This window comes from Ceraceosorus guamensis (genome assembly GCF_003144195.1).
Source record: "Ceraceosorus guamensis strain MCA 4658 unplaced genomic scaffold IE81scaffold_4, whole genome shotgun sequence".
In the NCBI taxonomy this organism is placed as follows: domain Eukaryota; kingdom Fungi; phylum Basidiomycota; class Exobasidiomycetes; order Ceraceosorales; family Ceraceosoraceae; genus Ceraceosorus; species Ceraceosorus guamensis.
This window is the reverse complement of record NW_020289999.1, coordinates 631,877-650,045: the sequence shown is the minus strand read 5'-3', so window position 1 is coordinate 650,045 and position 18,169 is coordinate 631,877. Positions and strand designations below refer to the sequence as shown.

At 55.4% G+C, this 18,169-nt stretch overlaps 6 protein-coding genes across 6 annotated transcripts; 2 read left to right on the top strand and 4 right to left on the bottom strand.

Moving 5' to 3' along the window:
• Positions 1 to 1,414: 1,414 nt before the first annotated feature.
• IE81DRAFT_320059 (FAD/NAD(P)-binding domain-containing protein) lies at positions 1,415 to 3,828 on the bottom strand. The gene is made up of 3 exons (XM_025512909.1): positions 3,335 to 3,828; positions 3,090 to 3,243; positions 1,415 to 3,011 (listed from the first exon to the last, which is right to left on the bottom strand). The coding sequence occupies exons 1-3, from the start codon at positions 3,548 to 3,550 to the stop codon at positions 1,606 to 1,608; spliced, it is 1,776 nt and encodes a 591-aa protein (XP_025372919.1). The 5' UTR covers positions 3,551 to 3,828; the 3' UTR covers positions 1,415 to 1,605.
• A 1,093-nt stretch (positions 3,829 to 4,921) lies between these two features.
• Positions 4,922 to 6,534, bottom strand: IE81DRAFT_344650 (TPR-like protein; the record flags this gene model as incomplete). Its single annotated transcript, XM_025515830.1, has 5 exons — positions 4,922 to 4,995; positions 5,064 to 5,298; positions 5,368 to 6,035; positions 6,115 to 6,378; positions 6,459 to 6,534. The coding sequence occupies 5 exons, from the start codon at positions 6,532 to 6,534 to the stop codon at positions 4,922 to 4,924; spliced, it is 1,317 nt and encodes a 438-aa protein (XP_025372918.1).
• Positions 6,535 to 6,782: 248 nt separating this feature from the next.
• Positions 6,783 to 9,780, top strand: IE81DRAFT_363985 (hypothetical protein). The gene is made up of 2 exons (XM_025516827.1): positions 6,783 to 9,321; positions 9,404 to 9,780. Exons 1-2 carry the CDS (start codon positions 7,105 to 7,107, stop codon positions 9,662 to 9,664), a joined length of 2,478 nt encoding a protein of 825 aa, XP_025372917.1. The 5' UTR covers positions 6,783 to 7,104; the 3' UTR covers positions 9,665 to 9,780.
• Positions 9,781 to 10,130: 350 nt separating this feature from the next.
• IE81DRAFT_167876 (hypothetical protein) lies at positions 10,131 to 10,979 on the top strand. The gene has a single exon (XM_025510594.1). The coding sequence runs from the start codon at positions 10,171 to 10,173 to the stop codon at positions 10,894 to 10,896; it is 726 nt and encodes a 241-aa protein (XP_025372916.1). The 5' UTR covers positions 10,131 to 10,170; the 3' UTR covers positions 10,897 to 10,979.
• Positions 10,980 to 11,001: 22 nt separating this feature from the next.
• On the bottom strand, positions 11,002 to 14,794 carry IE81DRAFT_308943 (WD40 repeat-like protein). The gene is made up of 3 exons (XM_025512386.1): positions 14,304 to 14,794; positions 12,081 to 14,215; positions 11,002 to 11,997 (listed from the first exon to the last, which is right to left on the bottom strand). The coding sequence occupies exons 1-3, from the start codon at positions 14,568 to 14,570 to the stop codon at positions 11,097 to 11,099; spliced, it is 3,303 nt and encodes a 1,100-aa protein (XP_025372915.1). The 5' UTR covers positions 14,571 to 14,794; the 3' UTR covers positions 11,002 to 11,096.
• A 748-nt stretch (positions 14,795 to 15,542) lies between these two features.
• IE81DRAFT_327949 (ATP-dependent RNA helicase DBP5) lies at positions 15,543 to 17,730 on the bottom strand (the record flags this gene model as incomplete). The annotated part of the gene is made up of 8 exons (XM_025515091.1): positions 15,543 to 15,625; positions 15,650 to 15,808; positions 15,947 to 16,072; positions 16,164 to 16,296; positions 16,406 to 16,607; positions 16,771 to 17,038; positions 17,113 to 17,433; positions 17,523 to 17,730. The coding sequence occupies 8 exons, from the start codon at positions 17,728 to 17,730 to the stop codon at positions 15,543 to 15,545; spliced, it is 1,500 nt and encodes a 499-aa protein (XP_025372914.1).
• Positions 17,731 to 18,169: the final 439 nt, after the last annotated feature.

Below are 18,169 nucleotides of genomic sequence, written 5' to 3'. Positions count from 1 at the left end.
TCCTCATCCGCCGTATCTTCGTCTAGGCCGGGCAAAGAGTGCATGGGACCAAAGTGATTGGCCAGCGTCTGATCCGAAGCAGCTGAAGCAGCTGTAGAAGCAGATGCGGACAAATCAACGCGCTGTAAAGCGCTAGCAATGTCAGCGATGCCCGAAAGAGCATCTGGTCTGCCTCCTCCTCCTCCTCCTCCCGGCAAAGAGTCGGACCTCTGCTGAAAGTGCGTCATGGGAGAATCTCTGAGCTGGGACAAGGAACGAGCGTCGGAAGAGAGTGTGCTGGAGGTGTCTATGGAGGCCAGCATAGATGGTCCAGCCGCGGATGTAGAAACGCCCGACAATGAGGTGGACGGCCGAACGGCCGCGGGTTTGTACAGGGGTGTCGTGCGAGCACTGCCATTGCCGTGTCCAGATGGGTTCGCGTGCGCGCTACTGGCGCCACGAGCGACAGCGGGCGCCATGACGTCAAGACTGAGCTTAGTCTGAGGGATGAAGAGTTTGGTCGGTACCTTCCGGATCTCAGTGGACCAAGAATGAACGGACGTCGCCCTTGCTCAAGTCATCAATTGGCTTTGAGTGCACTACGCGCTGCGAGAGCGAGATGGTGAAAGCTCGCTATTGTCGAAAATCGCCGACGAGGTTCCATACGATCAGTGCTCAATGGACGATGGCAGCGTGGCGCGCGGCAAGATGTCTGGTCCAGGGGAGGCTGCGGCGAAGAATGCAGCACGGCGTGGAAGCAGGATGTAGGACGACGGCGGCCTCTAACAAGCGTTGAAGGTGGAGGGTGACCGGTCTGTCTGTCGCGACAAGAGCGAGACCGCAGGCTGGTAGTACGGAAGATACCAGACTCTTGAATCTGGCTCGTGAATGGTGATGGCTGCTGCCTCCGTCTGACGAATTGGGGGAGGGTGGGGGGTGTCTGCTTGCCGGTAGTCTCAGCAGAAAGCTGCAATCGCTTGCTCGCTGCTTGGCCCGCCCTTCGTGCGTGCGAATGCGGCTGGCTGCATAATGCCCTGCTCGCGAAGGGTTTGACGTTTGACTAGCGCGCGCGCCCGACAGTCGCTGCCGTCTGCTAATGCTGCGTCGCGCGACCGACTCGCGGCGATGATTCGCTCGCGGGCGGAAGCGCCCAACCAGCACCTCTCCCCCTCATCACGCGCCGCGCACGCGGGCGTTCGTCAGCAGCGCCATGACCGCCACATCGGATTTCACGAACAGGCGGATCGTTGAACAGCTCCATGAATGACCGACTCGTGAATCACGATTGGTCAATAACTATATGAATCACTCATGACACTATCAGGCTGTAAGCGACTAACGCCGATGCGATCGCGGGCGCAGACCTAGCCACGAGTCTCGCGAGCAGCTCAAGCCAACCACAAGGCACCAGTGCTACAGTCTGATAGTAGTGAGGTGCCAAGCTTGTGAAAAGCAATGTATTGGATGACGTATGGACAGGAGAACAGCAAAGAGAGTGCAGAAACGAGGTGCGACAGGATGTGTGTAGGTGCGTGGTGCGCAAAGGTGCGCGAACGTGCGAAACAAGAGAGGATCAGTGTTTTCTTTGGGAATCGCAAGCAGCTATTGCCAAGTGCGCCATCCTCTCTACTCTGCCTTTTCCCACCTGAAGCCCGCTGGCATCTCGCTGTCCTTGGGAATGGGGATGGTGCCGAAGCCCAAGACCTTGTTCGCGAAGCGCTTGTAGTATGGAATGGTGTTTGGCAGCTTGGCTCCACCAGGCAGGTGCTTGTACTCGAGATCCGCCCAATTGGGGATCTCGGATCGCAGCATGAACTTCCACTGCCAGTCTGGATGCATCGCAGTAACCCTCTGACTCGTCTTGTCCACATACCAAGCACCGCAACCTGTAGAGAAGACGAGGTTCTGCATCTTCTTGGTGATCCACTTCTGCTCGTCCTTCTCAGCTTGCAGCTTGCATTCGACTGTAGGGATGGATTTGAGTCCGTTCGCCGGTTGAGTGGGCAGATGAACCAAGGCTGCCTCAGAGGGACGCGGGGCCTTGAGGATGGGCTTGATCAGCTCCAGGGTAAAGTCGACTTGGCACTCGCTCGTGAAGATCAGGCTCATGTGGCCAGTAGCCGAGTTGGTGCCCACGATTGTGAAGTAGTTGGGGAATCCGCTGTTCATGGTGGAGCGGTAGCTAAGCGGCCCACCAGCGCCGTACTTGTTCCAGTGCTCTCTAATCTCTTCACCCTTGGAGTTGTACAGGCTCATGGGGAAGCCTGCACGCTGAGTGGCGAATCCATTTGCCATGATGATCACATCGGCTGGCAACTTCCTGCCATCAGCGGTAATGCAAGCGTTGGGCTCGATCTTGGTCAGCTTGGAGCCCTCGAGGTGCACGTTGTTGCGCCTCAGCGAAGGCATGTAGGTGTCAGTGATGACACGTCGCTTGCATCCCACAAGCATTTCCTCCTGAGTTGCGAGGAGCAAAGGCCAGTATTCCTTTGGCGCATGAGCCTTGACGTTCCAAGTGCACTGTCGAGCCCAGTACCATCTGAAGATGCGTCCAAAGACGTTGAGCTTGGTGATGGTGAAGTGGTTCTCGAGCACCAGCCAAATCAGGAACCTGTTGAGCGCTCTGAAGAATCCAATGTGTCTGACAAGCCACTTCCAACCTGGAATGTACTCCAAAGGGTTGTGCGTCACTGGCATCATCCAGTGCTTGGCGCGCACAAATTGCGTCAAGGACTTGCAATCCTTGGCAATGATTGGCATGAACTGAGTCGCGCTGCAGCCGTTTCCGACCACAACCACGTGTTTGTCCTTCAAATCGACGGAGTGATCCCATCTCGCAGAGTGGAACAAAGGACCAGCGAACGTCTCGTGGCCGGGAATGTCGCAGTCGTTGGGCTGAGAGAGACCGCCGACGGCACTGACGAACACTTTGGAGACGTAATGATGCTCCTCCTTTGTAGCCAGATCGATGCTCCAAACGTGCCACAAACCAGTCGCGACATCGAATCGGGCTTCCTTGACCTCCGTCGACACTGCAAGAGGCAAGCAGAATGCACTTTGCATGAGACGGCCGCTCGAGTCCGAATTCGCTGCTGTGAGATATCACTCACGGTGCATACGCCTCGGCAGGTCATATTCCGCCACCACAGTGTTGAAGTACTCCTTCAGCTCCTCTTGGAGTGGGTAGAAGGTGGACCAATCCGCCTTTTGGCGGAAGCTGAAGCTGTATACTGCCGCTGGCACGTCACAGCCGCAACCAGGGTACTGCCAGAGGGACCGCGCAAAGTGTCACACGCGGCTCAGTCCCATGATTCGACCTGTGCGCAATGATCGAGAGCCAAGACGAGCAACTCACTGTGTTGATGGACCAAGTACCGGCTGGCAGAGCGGCCTTGTCCAGAATCAGGAAATCGTCCGTCTTGAGCTTGCGCTGCAATTGACAGCCCATAGCGATACCGGACAGGCCGGCACCAACGATCAAGATCTCATGGTACTCGGGTCTAATGTTCTTGTGAGCGAACGAGTCAGCGGGCAAGGAGAGGGCCGCAGGGGCCGACTTGACCGCAGCCATGCTGAATGAGGCGGAACGTGAAAAGAGACGGGAAACGAGGGGAATGGGAGAGGCGCTCAGCGAAGGGTGATCTTCACGAAGGCGAGTGTTTCGGTCAAGTCGTTGAGGACTGAAGGGATTGGATGATCAGAGTCAAGAAGGCTCTCTCACGCCTCGACAAGTCTTTGTTGCTGGATCTCACAGTCGCTTGGCCAATCAATGACCGACTTCGATAGCTCGCTTTCCTCGCCCCTCGTCTTTCAACCTTTTGTCTGAAGCTGTTGTGCGCTCGCGCCTGCTAGGCACTCGAGCACCAGACCCATCACATAACGTCCAGCAAGAGACGGACGTCAGCACCAGATGCGCGCCTTTCATCTGCGTCAGCATCGTGATTTTCCACCACCGACCACGCTTAAGCGGCAGAGCCCTCGCAGGCACCCTGACGGAGTACGCAGATTCACGTTCTAAACGCAACGCAGCGCAGCGCTCAGCAGCAGCATGCAGGCTGCTAGCTGCTGCTGCTACAGGCTTCACTTACCCAAGCGGGCAAACGCAAGCGGCATCTGTCGCCTGCCCGAGCGTTGGTAGTACCCGGGCGCAGCTTATTTCTCGAGCAAGGCCGACTTCCGTCCACTTTCATCCTCTCATGGACCATTCAGGCTGCGGTTGCTCTCGACCGACCTTGGACACTCATCAGGGCTGGCATGAGGCAGCGCACTGTTGGCGGATGCATCTCTGAGCAGCTAGAGTGCTGTTGGATCTGGTATTATTATCGCAGCGAAGCAAGTCGACACTCGTGTGAGACCTCACCAGCGCAAGATTTGCGCCACGATCTCTCGTAACAATCGCATGTGGGGCGCGACTTCCTTTGCGGGGGGGGGGGACAAATGCTGTGCGTTCTGACGCCTGGTCTGCGTAGAGCGATCAAAGGCAAGCACGCCGGGCTCAGCAAGTACCAGCGTGTGAGTATGCGCATTTGGCTAATACACCTCGTGACTCTCGAAGCTATCTGGTGCCTCGCAGAGTCTTAGAGGCTGATGGACGTGGTGAGAGGCGCACGGCGGTCTGACAGCCTCGCGCACCCCCTGCACGCTTGAGCTTTGTTGGGCATGCCCGAGGCGAAAGCCGAGCAGGCACGTCGTCAGAGGGGTCCAAGACGTGCCCGATGAGCAAGCCGAGATCCATTTCTGCGGAAGTCGGATCCGGGATAATTTCCATGCCGGAGTGGTGGGACTGAAGGCTGGCGGAATTTTATTCACGTGACCTTTTGGGTTGCCCGTCTTGTTCATGATTCATCAATTTTTGAGTCCAGATTGGACGGCCATCTTGGTTCGTGAACTGAGCATGGAATCCAGAGGGAAGAACTGAGTCCAGGCCTGAGTGTGAATTGGATTAGAGACCCGCCCAGCTCTTCTTGATCGTGTCGTCGAGCTTATTGGCATAGGGCCTGACGAGATCTCGCATAGCTGTAAAGTGATCAAGTATGAGCGCGACGCAGCGAGCAATAAGATTGACGACGCTTCGAAGGACTCACAGCTGCGTTCTTGCTCATCAAGAAACATCAAGCTGGTCTCGAAGCGTTGGCATTTTGGTAGCGCAGACAATGCAACAAGGAATTGCGTCTCGACGTCTCGGAGCTGTATGTCTGCTCCAAGACTTGCCTGCGTTGAAATTCGAAGCACGTGCGAGAAGCCTTGAAGAAGTTGCACTAGGAGCTCCGGCTCTAGCAGTGAGCCCAGGATGTTGGGTATCTTCGAAAAGTCGAGCTTCTGTTGGTTCGAAGGCAATGAACGTCAGAAGAGGGCGCCACAGGAGCATCAGGCGCATGTTAGATTCACCCCGAGGAATCCCCATAGCGCGAAAGCTCTATTCAAGTCGTGCTCTTGCCCACAAGACCCTTGCCCAGCAGCCCAGATCTCTCTCCACCTCTTGTCAAATTCAAAAGCACTCAGCGAACCTCCTTTTCGCTCGCTTGAGAATTTAATTGGTGCAGAGGGAGAGGCGCGGGTGCCAAATGAGAGTGAAGCAGCGGTGCGGGATACTGGTGAGCCGTTTCGCGCCTCCGCCGTCGCAGCTTGGTGATCGCTCTTGGCTGGACTGAGCTGCGTATCACTAGGGCGATACGACGTCGAAGCGCTAAAATTCTCATGAGTGATAAGCCTGGTACTTCTCTCGCGCAAGAATCCTCCAGATTCGCCAGGAAACTTCTCTGGAACGGGATCATGCGTTCTGCTCGGCCCCTGTGAGCTCTCAGCGTGAGCCGGATCATTGACTCGTTGGAGAAAAGCTCGAGCAGCATCGACGCTGGAGCTTGGGCCTGCTGATGTAGAGTCGAGTCCACCAGCGCGGAGGCTCGTGTCAGACCGTTGACTCTCAGTTACACGATCATTCACAGGTGCGACTTTGGATGTCGCTTCGTCCTCATTGACGCTACATGCCTGAGCTCTCTTCAGCGCCTTCTTGATCTCTTCGGACGAAGGAGTCAGTCCTAGCGCCTCTTCAAGGTCTATTGAGGCGCGATTGGAGCTCAGCCGAGAAGTGAAGGCTGTTCACTTGAGTGCTGAGGTCCATTCAAATTGACGCACCTTGCTCTGCAAGCCGCCCCTTTCCTTGACCTATCCTTGCCAGACCTCTTCTGTAGAATGCTTTGCCGCGCGACGACACGCTCGAGGCATCCGTCCCCAGCAGCTTGATTGCGGCGTCAGCATCGGACTCGGCTCTTGCGGGCTGTTCGAGCTTGAGAAAGCAAAGACACCTGTTGAGATATAGCGGGCCCGCGAGCTTCTGTTGAACGTCGACATGGGCAGAAGCAGCTGATAAAGCTTCTGCATACTCTTCGATTGCAGCCGCTGCCGAAGTTGCGAATGAGAGTGTCAAACCAAGACACCAGAGGGCACATCACAAGGGTAGGCGCAAGACATGCACTCACTGAAATTGCCCTTCGCAAATTGAGCGTTGCCTCTTGTCTTGGCCGCCTCGGCTTCTTGCAGCAGGACACCGGCCATTCTCCTTTCGCCTAATCCTTCGATACTCTCTAGTATGAGTGTGAAAATCTCACAAGAGTGTGAGTCTTGAGTATGTATATGCCTCTCGATCAAGGTCTTTCATTTAATGATTGTCACGGTGAGAGCGTGGCACTGCAAGCTCAGCCCGAATGGTCTCGATTCTTTTCTTTGCTGCGCAGCCGTCAGTAGCTATATATACTCAGCAAAAGCAATCGGCGCGGGCACGGCGGTCGACGCGTCTTGAGTCGCGTCGACGCGCCTTGGCAGCAATTAAGCAGCGCCGCGCGAGGGAAAAGCTCGAAGACACCAAAGCAGCCGCGGGTTGGATTAGGATCGTACGCGTGTTCCTCTCTCCTCATCAACACTCATGCAGACCCCAGGACTCCTTCGTCCCCACTTGGTCATCCGCAAGCAAGCGACCGACCTCGCGGGCTTGGCATGCCACTTGCTCTGACCGCTCACTCGCGACAGATTGCCTCTCGATCTGCCTTGCCCGTCACTCCCAATTTCTGCCAACGCTGATCCGATAGAAGCGCGCATATCAGGTCGTGACGCGACACCTCTGACACGATGGACTCTCAAGATGTGGTGGAAGCTCAGCTGGGCGGAGGCAACGCAGAGCCCACGAAGCAGTCAATGACGCACCAGGATAAGCAGGCATATCCGCTCTCGCAACTGCCTCGATCACAACCGCTCTCCATGTTGGATGCAAACGTAGACGCGGCGCGTCAAGTGCCTACAACTCGCGAGATACAGACTAAACAAGCGCGAGATTCGATAATGTCCTCGGATCGATCTTCCCCGCCGCCAAGCTCGCCGCCGAGCCTTGCTCACGGTCTGTCAAGTCCTCCTTCAAGCGTATTTGCCCCCAGCTCGCCCTCCAAGCTGGAAGACGCTTCTAGCGCGCCGCCCAAGCCAACCGCAAACGCGCAGGAGACGTCGGCTAGCGAGCCACATGCCACCATCGGTTTTGGCCTGAGTGAGACGTGCTCAGGAGGCAGGACATCTGTGGATTCGCTTGCTGGCATGCGCTCTCTACCGCCCCAAGACCCAGCCGGCGCGCCCTCTCTACTTCTTCTAGGCTCATACGATCATGCCCTCCTGCTCGGCCGCACGAAACAAGGTCCTGACGGCTCCTCGCCCGTGCCGCCTCCTCTGCCCCTGTCAAGCAAAGGCTTGGGGGCCAAGCCCGCCCAATTCGTTCCTTTGCCGAGCAGTGCACGGCACGTGTCCAGAGTCCACGCCATCGTAGAGTGGCTGCCTTTCCCCACTTCAAAGTCCAGCGCGTCAAGTGACCAAAAGGGACCCTTATCTTCTTCGCCTCCGTCCGATACCGGTTGCTTTATTATCCGCATTCTGGGCCAAAATGGCTTGGTAGTGGACGGCAAAAGGCGTAGAGAAGGGCAAGTCATTCGACTGCGACCCGCTCGGTACAGTCTCAAGACCAGCACGGGGGGCGAAAAGGAAGCAGCCGCAAGGTCCGTGACGCCCTCCGCGTCTGGCGAGGAAGGCTCCCAATTGGATTTCTTCGGCACTGCTCTGCGCTTTGCTATCGATGATCGAGCAAAGCCGCCGATATCGGCACGCAAAAGCTCGTCCAACACTATTGGTCGCACTCCACCGCTTCCCGCTCACAAAAAGACGAATGGAAGCAGCCCGCGAAAACCCCACGCGCCGTTGCGAAGCTCGCAGCTTAGGATCAGTAGCAGCTCCAGCGACGCTAGTGCCAGTGGTAGCGGCAGCGATTCGGAGGGCGAAAAGATGACGCCCAGCTCGCCCCTACCTGCATCTCCCACGCGGCAGACCAACCGAGGCAGACTGAACACGGCACCTGCGAAATTGTCGCTCGGCAATGTTCAGCTTGTGGACGTCGATGAGGCGGAGCAGCCTAGACACAGTCACGCAAGCGAAGCTAAGGACGGAACACAGCCACAAGGCGCAAAGCGCACCAGACCACCAGCCCTTGCAGAGGATAACCAAAGCGGTGTATCCTCTAGCGATAGCGAGCTGTCAGAAGCCGAATCAGATCGCGCAACTGCGCCGCGGGAGAATCTAAGCGATGCGCAAGCAGCCACTGCGAAGCCAACGGGCACTCGACAGAAGAAGCGCGCGCGGTTTGTTCTTCCTGCGTCTGAACCTACGAGGGATACGAGCCTCTCTTCCGGCGCTCCTCGACGCTCTTTGCGCGCTGCCGCTCAGACGACGGAGGTGATGCCAGGATCGCGCTCGGCTTCTCCAAGCGGTGCGCAGGGTCCCAGCTCCGTGAGCTTGGCACGCAATTGCATTGCAGCTTTGGCACCTTCGTACGACATTGATGGCCTGTTGGCCAGCGCCATCGTCTTCCACCGAACGGCTACCATTTCAGCTACGGAAGCGTGTCGCTCTGTGCTATCTTCTACGCCAGGTCTGTTGCGCGGACAAGTAGGACCGCGAGCCCCGGTCACTGTCTCTGCTTCTGCAGACGTCGATGTCGCAAGCTCTACCGTCGTGCTCTCGGCGGGTCAAGTGCATCCCGATTGGCCATCGAGCGAAGCAGGACAGAGCTTTGAACGATTCGCTCGCAAAGCCTGGGTGGAGCTGCTCGAGTCCGTTTTGCACTCTCCAGACGCCCCGCAGTTTGGCACGATTCAGCGAGCGGGCAAGGACTCGGCGGGAAATCCGCTCGAGAATTGGTTTTACTACGATAAAGAGAAGGACGGGGACAGGGATAGAGCGGAAAGCTTGGGCGCCTTTGTCAAGCCTATTCGTCAGGCTCTCAAGACGCAAAAGGCAGTCTTTTGGAAAAAGGTGATTTTGCGTTTGTCTTGCCTTTGTTTGCACCGAGCAGGTCTGCTGACCTTTTGGCGGGTTGCTGTTTCACGCTGCACAGAGCGCCTATGGACACGTCACTTCGGCTACCGCGATTCCATTTGCAGGAACCGAATCACAAGTCGGCTCCTCCAGCCCCATGTCTGTCCTCGCACCACTCACCAACTCGAATGTGCGCAACGACGCTTCTTCGGACAATGCGGAAGCGCAAGGAATACCGGCAAAGGCAGTCGCGCACTCGAACGCTTGGGAAGAAACTCAACCTGAAGAACGCGAATCTACGTGGGACAGAGAGGGCGACATGGATTACAAGGGCGTTTGAGAGCGAAATCCCCTCTGCCTTCTCCGTTCGCTCCCTTTGTCCTCTTCTTAGGCCCATCACATCCTACACAGAATCGGAATGAACGTCATCAGCACTTATCCCCACACTTTGAATGCAGATTGCCTTGGGCTGCATTCGCTTGAGAGACGAAGAGCGCCCCGTGCTTCGTGAATAAGGAGACTTGAGCAGTGAGCCTCGTTGTCATGTCGCGAATGCAGCTGAAAGGCGGCAGGGATTCAGAAGTGTGCCTCCTGCCCCGACAGAGTTGGAGAGGCCGTCGCGACCATGTGACGGATGATTTAGAAATTTGGTGATTAGGGACCCGAGCGTGAGCCACTCAGCGCATGCAGCAGCGAGACGCGACTACGGGAGCGTACTGACGCGTGGGCGTGGATGCGGCGTGCGCTGCTTATGTCATGCGCTTCCCCGGATTGTGATTGAAAGTTCCCCCTTCCCCCAAAACACCTTCGGAATCTCGACCTGCCTTTTGGAAGAGGAGCAGCACTATGGCGGGCACAAAGAGGAAATCAGCCAAAGAAGGGCAAGAGCAAGAGGCTGAAAGAGGTTCCAATGCATCTTCGGGTTCTTCTAAGCGTATCAAAGAATCAGAGACATCTGAGCAAGAGCGCAAAAGAGCCTCTCATCTCTATACAGATGACAACCCATCGACGACGCTGCACGGCACCTCTTTCAAAGATGCAGCATCAGCTCATCGAACAATCCAGATGGTCTCTGCCAATCGTTCCTTGACGTACCAATTCCAAACCATCAACACGATGCTTCATCGAGCGAAGGGACATCCTTCAAAAACCGAAGGGATCAAAGCTTCCATCCCCATCTTTCAAGAATGGGTAGACTCTTATCAATCCAGGAAAAGCGCGCTTCGGTCCTTCAAAATGCTTAAGAAAGATCGGGTGGCTAGGTATTTGAAGTATGTCGATGAGCACACGCATTATTCAGACAAGGAATGGCAAGCTTCCAAAAGCTGGGCTGAAAGATACGTAGCTTTGCAGCCCAAACAGAGGTTAGCCAATACCTTGATGGACGAGAAGGATCCAGCAGGCGAGGATTTGGAAAGTCACAGGTACAGAGTTTTGCACGAGATCGTTCCGGATGTACCAAGGGACGCTTGGCAGCAAGAAGATCTTTGGGCAGACATTTCCAAGCGGATTCCTTCAGGCACCCACCTCAAGATGCTTCTGTACGCCTACTCTCCTCTGGGCAACGTTTAAGGTCTCCAAGTCATGCCCGCACGCACAGCGCGCACCAATTCGTAATGACGAAGGAGTGCACAGGCGCGACAATGAAATCGAGAGTTCTAGAGCCCAAACGCTGGAGATGCAATGAATTGGCATACACTACAAAGAGATGAGCATTGAAATATTGCAATGACAGCTTCGAGCAACAGGGCAACGAGGTCCAGCTCCGACGTCTATTCGTAAAATTCTGGTTCTTCTTCATCCGACGAAATCTCCTCTCGTCCATCGCTCTCAGCAATGAGCTCATCGTCCACGTCCATCCTGCCCTCTTGTTCCAGCAGCTCATCTTGCTGATCCATCTCAAAGTCCAGTCCGAGTACGCTGTCCATAGCCGCAAGCGTGTAGCTCAGCACAGCGCTCTCCGTCAGCATCCTGTCGGCTCTCGCATAGTGCCTTTCGGTGTAGGGCAAGAGTGCATCAATGACCGAATTCAAATCTCCCTTGTACATCTGTCCCGCTCTTTCACTTCTCCTCTTTTTCCTTTTAGCCTGCTCGCTCTCCCCTGCCTCATCATCTTCTTCTTCCTCCCGCAGTTTCTCCTCTCCATTATCCGCCGAGGAAGATTTGGCGGGCGGCTGGAAAGCGTCAATGATCTGCTCGGCCGAGTAAGCGCGCAAAATGGCATGAAGGACGATCTGCGCCACGGGTGCAGTGCGAGCAGTGGTATTCCAATCCCTGACGTAGAACAAGAGCTGCTTCAAAAGACGCTGTGGCAGCTTGCCAATGACCTGATCTACAGCCATCGATCCGGTGATCGACTCGCTGTCGGCATTTCCTTCCTGCTTGTCTGCTACTCCATTGGCAAATCGAGCAGCGCTAGACTTGGCTGAGAAGACTCCAGCTGCTTGCAAAGCTTTGAGTGTTGGGTCTTCAGCCGAAGCAGTCGGCGCATAAGCTGCTTGCAAGGCGCTCTGCAACAGTTGTCCTGCAGCTTGAGATCCTTGCCCATCTGGTCTGTTCGCGTTCACAGTCGTAAAGAGACTCAGTAACCTTCTCGGCTGATTGGACCTCAGAGCCAACGCAATGGCATTCCTGTAGTCCTTCAGGGTGAGCAAGTTGGAGAATTGTTGTTCTCTGTCGGTAGGATGGATGAAGAAAGCACGCATTGAGCAGCCAGATCTGCAAGTACCTGTTACGACGAGGCATGCTGAGCTCACCTTTCGACTGCGATTTCCCTATCTTTGGCCTTCTCGACCTCATCTTGGACAGTCATGTCTTGCCAAAAGCAGATCCTGCTGTCCGCCCCAGCGCTTACGATCTCCCCGTCCCTTCTGACTCCCAGTCCCCACACCCTCTCATCGTGTCCGTCCAACGTAGTCACGCACGCTTCATCTTTGACATTCCACACCTTGATCAATCCATCGCTGGCCGTGCTGACGATTTGCATACCCTTTTGATCCATAAAGTCTACTCTCAAGACGCCATTCGTGTGACCTTCAAAGGTCTTGACGCAGGCAAAGTCCTTGAGGGACCACATGCGAATCGTGCGATCGCCCGAAGCCGTGATGAAGGCGGGATCCGCAGGCGAGAATTTGACGGCCCAAATGCCTCTCTTGTGCGCTTTGCACGTCGAAAGCGGCTTGATGGATGCGCTCGCCGTCTGTCCGTTATTCTTGCTCGGCGCCGAGTAGCTCAACGTCCACAGCTTCGCGGTCCGATCTTGCGAACCGGACAAGAGCAGAGCATTGTTGGGCGCAATGTCCAGCGCATTGACGTCTTTGTCATGCACTTTGAGCGTGGCAAGGCTCTGCAATTTGATGGGTTGGGACGGTACGCCTTGCCCTAGCGCTCTCGAAAGGGAAGACAAGTCCCAGACTTTGACTGTCCGATCTTGAGATCCAGTGACCATGAACGGTGCTCCTGTCGCTCCTGGCGTCGCGGGTTTCCGAGCAAACGCCACAGCACCCACGGATTCGGCATGACCTTCCGCAACAGCCACGCATTTCCATTCTCCAGCGGTGCCCCTCGTTTCTAAATTGTACTCTTGCGCATCATCGGTCGCTTCATGTACAGCATGTGAACTGGACCCAACGCGAGGCGCCCAAGCCCAGACGCGCGCGCTGCGGTCTTTCGAGCCGCTCAAGAGCCACTTGCCGTCCCAGCTCTTGTCTAAGGACAGGACGATCGCAGAGTGCCCGGTGCCATCAGCAGACTCCACAGGCAGCATCTGCACATGTTGACTGTCCCTTTCCAAGTCATATACTCGAATAGTAGAGCTGTTGGTTGCCACCGCAAGGTGACTTTCCCCCTTGAGCGATTGGGCATTGTTGAGCAAGGCAAGGTCCACAATCTCGTCGTTGAATCCAACTAATTGGAAAAGTTGCGTCAGGAGAGGTGCAGCGGTCGCCGTCTCAGATGGCCGGGGCGTACTGAGCAAGTTGACATTTTGATCCGCGTGTATGCTGGCAATCGCGTCCAGAGTGGGCAAGTAGTGCGCATCCACAACAGCTCTCGCCTCTTCCGGATCATTTTCCTCTCCACTTTGTTTTTGTTGGACCATCTGCCGATCCCACCTTCCACCAGGCTGAGTCTTGACGACGCATCGACCAGACAAACTCCATAGACGAACCTCTCCCTCTGAACCGGCCGTCCAAAAGATATCTTGGACACTCTTAGAGCCTGCAGAGCCGACCTTGCACCCTATCGGCAAGAAGTCCGCCACTTCGATGCCTTCGCCAGCCGTGATGGTGTCTGACATCTCCCACCGTTGCATCTTGGATGAGCTTGTTGAAGGTGCCCTCTTCCAAAATGACAGCGTTCGATCTCTAGATCCGCTGATAAGCGTATTGCCGTCTGACGAGAGGGCGAGGCCTCTCACTACGGACACATGAGCAGGCAAGACAGCGACCGCCTTGTGATTTGCGGTGTTCTGAATCCGAGCGTTGAGATCCCAACATCGTATCCTACCATCTATGCTTCCCGTAAACAGCTCCATTCTCCTCTCTCCTCCTTCTCGTGCACCTTGCAAATTGGGCGTCGAGAAGTTCCACTTGAGCGCGCTGACAATGCCTCCATGTCCCCTGAACACGTGCGTGCAGAAGCCTCCCACAACATCCCACACTTTCGCCACGCCGTCCGCAGCTCCACTGGCGACCAGGGTGGATGTGGGATCGACAGAGAGGATGGCTACGGGCGCATCGTGTGCTCTGGCCAGTGTTCGAAGAAGCTTTGGCTCGACTTGCTCTGACGATGGCCATTCTAGAGCAAAGATGCGTAGCGATAGGGAACGAGAGGCTACGATGAGGTGCTGTCCATCAGGCGTGATGGTGAGGCAGGTAATATCCTCCGTGTCCTACGAGAGAGCAATCGAAAATACATGGGCGATCAGAAGGCTTGACACATGTTGCATATGCTGGGTGTCAGACTCTCGCAAAACTCACGCTGGGTATCTTTCCCGCGACCTTTCCGGTCCTCAAGTGACAGAAGACAGCTTCCTGGTCCAGCGTGCTGACGATCCACTCCCCATCCGGTGTGAAGACCAAACTTCCACCGCTATAGAAAGGTTGCAGCCTCCTTCTAAGTTTGTAAGATGTTCTGAAGTGAGGAGCTTGCGATGTTGATGCGAAAGCCGAGGCAGAGTCAGGCTCGGGGTTGGGATGGGGATGGGAAAGGACAGAGGTGGAGGCGCTCAGGTTGATCACTGACATCTTGACGTGACCAACGTCGTCCAACGCGACCGAAGAGGCAGGAGGCAGCGCGAGCAAGACGAGGGTATGCGCCTCTTCTAAGTCGGAAAAGCCGCGCCGAGTCGCTCTTCTATCTGCAATCGTGATCAAAGAAGCCTCGAGAGGTGTTTGAGATGACGAGAGTCACAGTCACAGTCGAGCCCAAAGCGGCAAAGTTGCGGCGGAACCACAGGCCAAAAATTATGCTGGGGTCGTGAATCAAGAATCTTTCCCAGCAGGCAACCATGCATGCACGCTGCAAATCTTGAATCAAGAATAAGCGCCCGCCGCGGCAATTTTTATGCTTCGAAGAACTGCGCTGTCACGTGATTGGCAGCCTTGGTCGGAATTTTGAATCAGGTATCGAACGAATCTGGAATTTAAAATGGTGAATCACATGAATCTCTTTGAATCGCGAATAATCACAATTTTTTATAATGTGAATCTCGAGTGGTGAATCTGTGAACCTCGCATTCTTGATTCAAAGCCCTCCACGACGGGCTTCTCGACTCGCCTCCACAGCCTCGACTTCACGATCAGTGTAAGATGGACGCTTCATTTCTCACTCTTATCCTTGACATTCGGCTTCCAAGCACAGTGCGTCGCACATCTCGAAGCCTTCTCTTAGCTCGGATGACCCACCTCCTCGGAGCAAGGGTCGATGGAGCACATCTCATTCACGCCTCATCGCAAGCCCAAGGGTGAGGGACAGACTCGGTGTGTGTACCAACATCTCAAAAATGGGTAAAGCGGGCGACCTGAACAAGCCCAGCGCGTGCAGTGAAAAGAGGAACAGCATGTCGGGTGTTTCAGAAGCCCCAACGGGTCGCGCGTGGATCGAGTGGTATAGCAGACTGCTCGTCTTTCTTGTGTAGGCTGAAAAGGGATGCGGCTCTTTTGGTGGACATGGCAACGCAGACTCGCAACCGCTCTCGCGGTGCGGCATCGGCTCCTTTAGCCCTTGAGCGCTGTGATTTTAGCGCAGAGAAGTCCATCGATCAGGCTTAGTCCTTCTTCTGAAAGCGACATTCGCTTCTCTGCGTGCGACGCATCAGACTCACCTTGCTTGATGGTGCTTTCCATAGCCTCCAGATCGTCCGTCTGCACCCTAGTGATCTGGCATTTGAGGTCCGTCTCCACAGTGTGCATATGCTCCCAAGATTTCTTGTCGTGCACGAAGTTGATGCTTACTCCCTTGCGTCCGAATCTTCCCGTTCGGCCTAAGTGTGATGTGCAAATTTCGCCATGGACGGGCGCGCGGACAGATCCAAGTGACAAGAAGCGGAGAAGGTGAGGGCTGCTAGTCAGCTCGGTAGCTTGGCCGGCCAAGTCAACCCCGAGAGATTGTGTTCACTCACCGATACGGTGCAGGTATGTCTCCGAGTCTGGTACGCCGCCTTGGGTGAGTGGCATATCATAGTTGATGACCAGCGTGACCTGTTGTATATCAATGCCACGAGCAATGACATTGGTGCTGATGAGGACTGCGGCGGGACGCGGGCAAGCGCGATGATCGTAGGCTTGAGTTTGGAGTACTCGACTCATACAAACGAAGGATTCGAGTTGCACCCTCACCTTTGCTCTTGCCTTCCCTGAAAGCGTCGATCGTCTTGTCTCGATCAGCTGTCTCTAGCTTGCCATGCAGCGAGTCCACTTTGTGACCCTCTGCGGTCATCTTCTGCGCAATCCGATCCGCAGTTTCTCGTCTCTGTTGGGCATTGTCAAATTCGCATGCGCGCAGCTCGCTGTCAGTCTCCCCTTTGCCCCCATCGCGTCTGCGCCTCGACCCCCTTGTTCCCCCCTCAAAGTTTACTCACGGCACAAAAGATGATACTTTGACCGATGGTGAGCAGATTGTAGAGTTCAACAAGCACGTCGTACTTGTGCTCCTCCGAATTGCAATCCATATAGAATTGTCTGATGAGATCGACGGACAGCTCTTCCTGCTTGAGACGAATCTCATTGGCTGAAGGGGCGAGACGGGCCGCAAACTCGCGAACGACGTCGGGGAACGTGGCACTGAAGAGGACCAGCTGGCACGATTTTGGCATTGTGCTTGATCGCCAGAGCAGTGGGCCAATACGTCAGCGAAGTTTATCAGTCTCTTTCGGCCTACGCATAAAAGCCGTGCCGACGTTTCTCAAAAGCTTCACCAGTCCTGAGCCAAGGTTTCTGCACTCACTTTTTGACCCTGATACTCTGCTCTCCCAAGCTCTGCTGGTCGAGCATGTTGTCCGCCTCATCCAGCACAAACACTTTGATCTGACTTGTATCGATGCTTCTATTCTTGATCAGGTCGAACGACTTGCCAGGTGTTCCCACGATGATATGAGCGTCCACCTTTTCGCCTCTTTTGATGCCGTCTGGGATCGCGTAGGCCGTCTTTACTGGGGTGAATTTGCCCATCTCCCTCACTACGTCCATGATCTGACGAGCCAACTCTCGGGAAGCTGCGACACCGGAGGGGCATTTCGGTTCACATCAGTCTCCGCTGGCAGTGACCTTGACCAGACACAGCACTCACGTGCGAGAGCGATAGCCTGAGGCTTGTTGATAGCAAAGTCGACTCTGCTAAGCATGGTGAGGACAAACGCAGCGGTCTTTCCCGTGCCGCTCTGACTTTGCCCGATCATGTTTCTGGGAGGATTTTGCAAAAGTAAAGGCAAAGCTCTCTCCTGGATTTTGCTTGGCTTTTGATATTTCATGGAGTAGATGCCCTTGAGCAGCTCGGGGGCTAGACCCAGCTGCTCGAACGACTTGACGGAGAAGAGCGGCGAGTTGGGATCCGCCTGTTGATCCGCCAACGTCACCTTGACATCGTGAGAGGACTCTACCAGTGTGGAGTCTGGATCGGCGCACCGGTATCATAATGTGAATACAGCCGTCAGATCATCTGCCAGTGGCGTGCAAAGGTCCGGACGGTGCCGCACTCACCAAGACCTTTGCCCTCGGGGGCACTAGGCTCAGCTGCGCTGGCGCCCTCAGCTTCACCTTCTTTGGCCTTGTCCGCATCTCCACCATTTGCAGCAGGCACCCCAGAGCCAGCCGCGTCTTTGCTAGCTGCGGGTGACGCGCCCTTGTTCATGAGGCTGTTGATGCGCGCCGTGATGGCATCCAGACCTTCCGTTGGTTTGTCTGCCATGATGCTTGACTTGGAGGGCGGTGTGCGATGGAGGTGTAAGGTGGGGGGTGAAATGGGATCTCCGATTGTGCAAGGTACAGCCAGGGACGAGCGGCGCAAAGAAAGGGGCTTGAAGAAGGTGTTTCAACTGCTGTTGCAGTCGCGAGCTAGAGTCACAGTTGTGGTGAATGTTAGTGTGAGTGTGCTGCAAGACGAGGGATTCACGATTGAGAGCGCGCGCTTGCAAGCTTTCGAGTTCCAACACGAGATATCTCTCAGCAGGTCGACATGCAACGCAGCTCGCCCCAATGCACCACCGTCCACACACACACAGCAACACCTTAATTTCTTCTTTGACCTGTGCTGCACGATCGCACCAAATCACCAATCAAATCACGTGTCGCTGCATCCGCGCTCGAGCCATGCTGTCGAAAAAGCGCAGTTCGCGGTGCAGAAGATC